This window comes from Danio rerio, chromosome 1, assembly GCF_052040795.2.
Source record: "Danio rerio strain M-AB ecotype USA chromosome 1, GRCz13ab, whole genome shotgun sequence".
In the NCBI taxonomy this organism is placed as follows: Eukaryota; Metazoa; Chordata; class Actinopteri; order Cypriniformes; family Danionidae; genus Danio; species Danio rerio.
In genome coordinates, this window is record NC_141021.1 from 9,278,552 (window position 1) to 9,285,434 (window position 6,883).

General features: G+C 34.5%; 1 protein-coding gene across 1 annotated transcript; it reads right to left on the reverse strand.

The window, feature by feature from the left end:
• Positions 1-1,457: 1,457 nt before the first annotated feature.
• Positions 1,458-5,543, reverse strand: ifi44a1 (interferon induced protein 44a1). The gene is made up of 8 exons (XM_087236678.1): positions 5,299-5,543; positions 4,183-4,251; positions 3,994-4,039; positions 3,420-3,624; positions 3,057-3,203; positions 2,786-2,960; positions 2,532-2,632; positions 1,458-2,452 (listed from the first exon to the last, which is right to left on the reverse strand). Exons 2-8 carry the CDS (start codon positions 4,217-4,219, stop codon positions 2,279-2,281), a joined length of 885 nt encoding a protein of 294 aa, XP_087092804.1. The 5' UTR covers positions 4,220-4,251; positions 5,299-5,543; the 3' UTR covers positions 1,458-2,278.
• Positions 5,544-6,883: the final 1,340 nt, after the last annotated feature.

Consider the following 6,883-nt stretch of genomic DNA (forward strand, 5'->3'; position numbering starts at 1 on the left):
CTATATTGACCATTATCAAGCAGGGGAGTTCTCGAGACCTACCTGAACTAAGACTCCCCTCCTGCCCTGCAATGGGGGAGCCCCGAGCTCGAGGATCTCACAAGCTCAGGCCTCTCTCCCGGGACAGCATGCCAAACACACTTTATAATCAATCATCAGCTAAGGGCGAACTCTTGAAATATGAGCAATGGTTTGACTCTGGGAAAGGCATTATTATGGATGATATACCACAGAATTATGTTGTTGTTGCATAAAAAAGTCACTTAGAAGAATATTAATGGTGTATACCTTATTAATGCTGGTTCTGTCCTTCATGCTCTCCCTGTCCAATGCTGAGCGGATAGGGAAAGTTTGCCCAAAACAGAATCATTATACCCCTCAACTCAAATACAATTGTGTTCTCTTATATAATGACAATAGTGGTCCTGATAGAAATGCAAGTGATGAAAATGTTCATTAAAAACAGAATGAGACTAAATGTACTTTTGAGGTAAAATGTATTTTTTGAGGTTAAGGCTAAATTATTTTTTGGTCAAGTATTCTCCAATGATGGGCAGCACGGTGGCGCAGTGGGTAGCACAATTGCCTCAAAGAAAGAAGGTCACAGGTTCGAGCCTCAACTGGATCAGTTGGCATTTTTGCGTAGAGTTTGCATGTTCCCCTCGTGTTGGGTGCTCAGGTTTCCCCCACAAGTCCAAAGACATGCTGTACTGGTAAATTGGGTAGGCTAAATTGTCCATGGTATATGTGTGTGAATGAGTGTGTATGGATGTTTCCCAGTGATGGGTTGCAGCTGGAAGGGCATTCTATAAAACATGTGCTGAATAAGTTGGTAGTTCATTCCACTGTGGCAACCCCAGATTAATAAAGAAAATAAGCCAAAAATAAAATGAATATTAAATAATATAATATAATAATAAAAATTAAAATAATCATTTTTTCTAATATTTTAATCCATTAATTATTTGTTAATTTGTAAAGAAATTTCTGTATTGCTGTTCATCCTGTGTGTTTTAATGTGTAGGGGAGGCACCCAACTAACGCACTCTGCGCTGGACTTTAGACCTGCTTTCAGCGCCAACAATGCGCCTTAACACACCTCCTTTCCAGAGCAGAAAACCCATGAGTCCACAAAGTGGCGCAAATGGATTTGCTATTTAAACAACATGGCGGAAAATGGGAAAATTAATGTTGTGTGATCTGAAAATAGCAACACATCATGGAAACACGTCTTGCGCTTTATTGGGCCAGGTATATGATAGGGTCCTATATGCACGGCCCCATAAGCAGCTACGTTTCTCTTTACATTCAGAAGATATGTTCACTCCTGATGTCAGTAAATGCTCAGTTCTGTTGTATCAGATGGCTGATTTTAAAAGTATCACTTATAAAGCATGGTAAATTTTTGTAAGAGAAGACATACATATTGCCTCATTTACAAAAGAATGAACACAAACTTCTTAATTCTCTCACTCTCACACAGATCCTTTATTTACAATTTCTTCACTAAGAATGTGGTCAAGAATGTTATGTAGACAAAAATAGTTGCTTTTAGGATTTCATTTACGCAGATTCCAAACATGCAATACAATAGGAACATCTCCATGCATGCTGACTGAATCCGGAATTAATCGCTATTACAACTAGCAACTTTTTGCTATATTCTATTACATATACAGCAATTAATTATATTTATCTTTGTATTTGCTACATGCAAAAAAAAAAAAAAAAATTATCACAGACTTTACTATAGAATTATAATTATTATAAGGGTTATAAAAGATAGTATTGCTGATTAACATGTTAATACTCTGCTAGACTCCCTGCTAGAGAAGGTGAAATAGGTAAAGCTTTTACTGTTGAAGTACAGTTCAATATTTGCATGCACTACTCGATATTTGCTAATATTCACACGAGTGAGCTATTTAAATTGGATCTTCATAAAGATGCAAATTTACTTTTTTGTTATTTATTTATTTATTTATTTATTTTTTATTATTATTATTTTAAACATCAATTTTTAAACCATCCATAAGGATGCTTCAAAACTTCTGATAGGCCTATGTGTGATACCCTTTACCATTGTCAAATGTTTTTCTATCATGATGTATACATAGAACGTGTCTTGATAAAGATTATTACATATGGGTTATTTCATATTCATCCTAAATACAATTGTAGGTGTTATTCTAAAAATCTATAAGCCTATATTTTACCCAGTAAAACATAACTGTGTTCTTCTGCTCTACAACATTCTCAGGTCGTCAACATTCATTTCTTATTCATTGGAAGATCCACGGCTTAGTCTGGCATTAGCTGAACGCACAATTTGATCAAATGCCTTAAGTATCAAAGCATCAACAGAGTCATCTGTGTCAACCTCATTATGGTAGTTCTTGACAGGGAAAATCATGGTCATTGGCACGCCAATCTCTGCACTGCAGAACTCCATCTGGACAGAAACAGAATGCAAAATTTTTGGTAAAATCACAACAACAACAAAAACATGAAATGTGTATTAAATGATCTACCTTTTTTTTAATTGTAATGCTGTAGTAGATGTCCTTTAGATTACTTTCGACCAGTTTACATGCTTCATCCACTTTAGTCAGGACAATCACCTGAGGAATGCCTGCAATAAGAAGCAAAATCTAATTGATACAAATATAAATGTTTTAATAGGTTCCTACACTTCATTTCTACCATTTCATTCAAAACAACAATATATCTATGTTTTCAAGACATTTTATATATTACACTACCATGCGGTTATACAAAGTTTTACCTTCATCAGTGAGTTTCTTGCGGATGAGCCTCAGCTTTTTAAGAAGTGTTGTATCATCTGACTTTAACTGGATTGTATTTGCATCCACAACGTACACCAGGCAGAATGCTTGATCTGACAGTGAAGGGATTTCATTGTATGATTCACTTTTACTAGTTATTGGATTCTCTGTAAACTGTGAAATACAGGCAAAATATATACAAATAAGGCATTGTTCAAATGTTCATTATGAGTTAAATGAATGAAGGAAATTTTCATTTGAATGTATAACCTTATAGCCCTCCTTCACATGGCCGTGTATGATCTTGACAACATCTTCTGGTTGTAACCCAGATAATTCTTGTGGTTCTAAACCCATTACATCACAGATTTCAAAAGGCAAATCTGCATCTGCATTTTTGATGCGGTATCCTTCCAGCTGTAATTAAATAGTTCACACCACAGATATATGTAAATATCACACATTATGGCAAAACAGTTTGAGATGCTGGTTATTTTAAATGAATTCACCTGATTAATTTAGTGATTTGTCTATATTTCCTGAAAATGTGTTGTTAAATTTATAGCAGGCTCGTTTTTAGCACTACATTATTTTAGTACCATGGGAACGCAACAGGAGTCAAAAAATACCTACTTTTTTTGTATAACTGTGACTGGCTGCTGATTGAGCATCAGCTTGTGCATCACAGACAATCTGTCCTTGAAAGGCACTGTTGACTGAGTTAATAAAGCTGGACTTTCCTGCTCCAATTTGTCCAGCTACCAGGAGCTTGACGCAATTAAGATCTGGACTGCTCAGCTGAAACTTTTCTAGGCGTTCTTTAAGTCTGTCCTTCTGTCTGAAAAAGATAAGAGATACATTTTATATACATCTTTTGCTATTTAAAAAAAAAAAGGTGTGTGGAATCATGTGTGTGTGAAAATAAATGCATCTTTTGTACAAAAGCAAACATGATAGATGATTGATTTTGATTCAGTCTGAGTGATTAAGGAGTTCTCTTCACTACTTTTAACATTTCACATACTTAGGGCTAGTTTTAGCACTAAAACACACTGTAAAAATTCTAAACTTTAGAAGTTCTACATTTAGGAGTGGCACACCCATTGCTTTTTAAAAGATTTTCTCCTAAATAAGCATTAAATAGCTACTTTTAGATTCAAAATGTTTTGTAATCATAGCATGGCCCATTATCTGCATTGTCACTCACTCCCAGTCAAAGTTCCTCCATGGTTTGTCCAGCTTTTTGGAAGAATCTATAAATCAGATAAACATACATTTAACAATAAACTGATTATATCTGGATATGAGTGCTTAAAAATCCCCTTAAATGTAGCCTTTAGTTTAAAGTAGAATATTTTCTGGTGAGGACATTTATAATATTAAAGGCTTAACTTACCATCAGTGGGTGTTTGTTTTGATTTTGATCCTCCCATTTCTTTTTTCCTCTTATAAATGTATAAGCACACTAGAAACACACAAAAGATGTAATGAAACAGAATACCGTTTTTCTTAGTTATTTACACACAATTACTTTTACTTCAGACACAGTGACTACAACATGTAACTGATGCACCAACCTGAACCAATTCTGCTAAACAACAAGCACAATTCCTGCTTTACACTATTTTTTTCCTTCTTTTTTTGTGTAGAGTTCTGACAATATGAGACTTGCTTTCAGAAAATGTGTGTAAACAATTGGGAAAAACTGTAATAAGATGAATAATAAAATCGCTAATTAGTTCATTGTTATAGAGAGCTCAAATATAGCAACTCTCATCAGAGCATTACCTACAGGTTTTTACTTTCGGTTTCACTTTGAATCACAGTTCACTGAAGGACAGAACAAACAGAACAAATGTAACTGTACAGCATTTCTGAGAAGTCCAGGATTACAAATAGAAGATTTTTAAACATCGTTTGTTAGCACCAAGTTTGCAGACAAAAATAAAAATAAAACATTCGTCAAAAGCTGAGTTTTAAAAGCAACATGTAGGAAAATATGGAAGTTGACGGACATCTGTATACATTATAAAAATACCATGAATAATTCGGAGATGACAATGACAGTTTAAGACTTAGCAAATTTCCACCGTTAATCTTTAGTCTTGACTAAATTCAAGCGTACTAATATATATTATTTTGGTGTGGCTCGAGCGCAAATAATGTTATTGTTAAATATTATAAACAAAATGTGCCCAGCACCAAACTAAATCCCCGTCTCAACAATTTTATGCCAAGTGGGGTGCGGGCAGTGTGGTGCTTTCATAAACGATCGTAACAGACAGAAAGGCACCAGATTTCCAAGCTCAAACCAGCCAGATGTAAAAATGCCTTAAGATGCATGCCAAAAATCAACTATAAATACTTATATCTCATATATGCTGTAAGTAAAAACAAGCCTTCCAATTCCAGACGGCTAGTGTTTTTGTTTGCTTTTTTCAAACAGGAAATGTATTTAATTACATAGTTTTATGTACATAACGGTTTGCTTGAAACTGCATTAGACACTCACCACAGTTTGTCCAAAATATACCTTCTTCAGCAGCCTATAGTCTAATGCGCAGATGGGTACGATGGTATATGGCAGCAAATCTTAGCTGCAATTTCTTCAAAGAGTGTTCGTAACAGGGTGTTACAAGATGTGAGCATTTATTGTAAATGGAAACTGAAAGTAATTTGAGGTCTAAAGTAGTTGCACATTCATGCCCCTCTAGTTCATATGGACTCACAAAAGACAAAATAACAAATGACGTGAGTTATATTACCAAAAGAGAAGCCTATTTATAGTATGGTGCATGCAGGTATGTAAGAATTATGGCTCTACTCTTTATTGCCATTTTTTTATTTCTATTTTTGGTTGATAAAAATAAGTAATGATGTTAACAGCAAATTATGAAAATATTCAGAAAATAGAATAAGCATATTTTTTAAGTGTGAGAGCTTGCTTGTCCTCCCTTTTCTTAAAGAAACTAAAGAACAACACACTACATGTGACCTTGGACCTGTTCTTCAGTTGCATGTGTATATTTATAGATTTTTATTATAAATGCCAGCAATTACTAGAATATAATATTTAAATATCATGAAGGTATCAAACTCAATTTTTAATTCATAATTGCTCAACACTTTAAATGTGATTTTCTCAGTATTCTGATTTTTTTTTTTAACTATCAGTTTCTAGATTTTTAAACAGTTGTATCACATATTGTCCTATATCCTAACACATATGTCAAGTGAAAAATTGAACAAACCATATAAACTATAACATTACAGAATGGAGATAACTAATAGAATGTAAACTGACGTTTATGTTTTGTCCCAATGCTTGTGTGTTCTTTTGGTATGTTTGCAATACAAGCTGCATTTCAGACATCAATATAAAACTTCAGAAAAGCAAACATAACGGCAGGTTATGGTGCAAAGGTAGGTGGTGTGTTAATCATTTCCATCTGAAACTTGCGGACACACTCAATAAAAAAACCAAAGCACTTGCTGTAAAACAATCAAATCATTATGCAAACAGCACAAAATGAGGGAGATTCATCTTGTCCTGACCACATTCGTAACTGCACACATGCGATTCAGACCACATCCGTAACTTCATATCTACACCCCTTCTGGTACCCTTAGATTAGCCAACAACTCCACCCTGGTACTACCTCGCACTCGATTGAGCACAATGGGAGACAGATCCTTTAGCTCTATGGCTCCTCGGCTATGGAACTCGCTTCCCCTAATTCTAAGGAGCAGTGATAGTCTTCACACTTTTAAATCCCGTCTAACGATCCATCTTTTTAAGCAAACTTTTCTTTAACAATTTTTCATTATGTTTTTATTATGTTCTTTGATAGTCGCTATTGTGTGTTTAACATGTTTGGTCAATGATTGGTTTAGTAATGTTTAATTTGTTTAGCATGTCTGTTGATGCTTATTGTAAGGCGACCTTGGGTGTCTTGAAAGGCGACATTTACAAATAAAATAAATTATTATTATTATTTGATTTTAGGTCAGATGTTTCTTAGTCAAAGTGAACTAGATTACACACACACACAAAATGCTGTCTGCAAAGTTGTTGCAAACAATTTATTTGTGTTGAA

Excerpts from the sequence above, each read along its gene's own strand:
- ifi44a1 (XM_087236678.1), bottom strand. The coding sequence starts at position 4,219 with ATGGGAGGATCAAAATCAAAACAAACACCCACTGATG. Across the intron at positions 2,961-3,056 it reads ATGTGAAGGAGGGCTATAAG|TTTACAGAGAATCCAATAAC; the intron begins GTTATACATTCA and ends TGTATTTCACAG. Across the intron at positions 2,453-2,531 it reads GCATTACAATTAAAAAAAAG|ATGGAGTTCTGCAGTGCAGA; the intron begins GTAGATCATTTA and ends GTTTCTGTCCAG.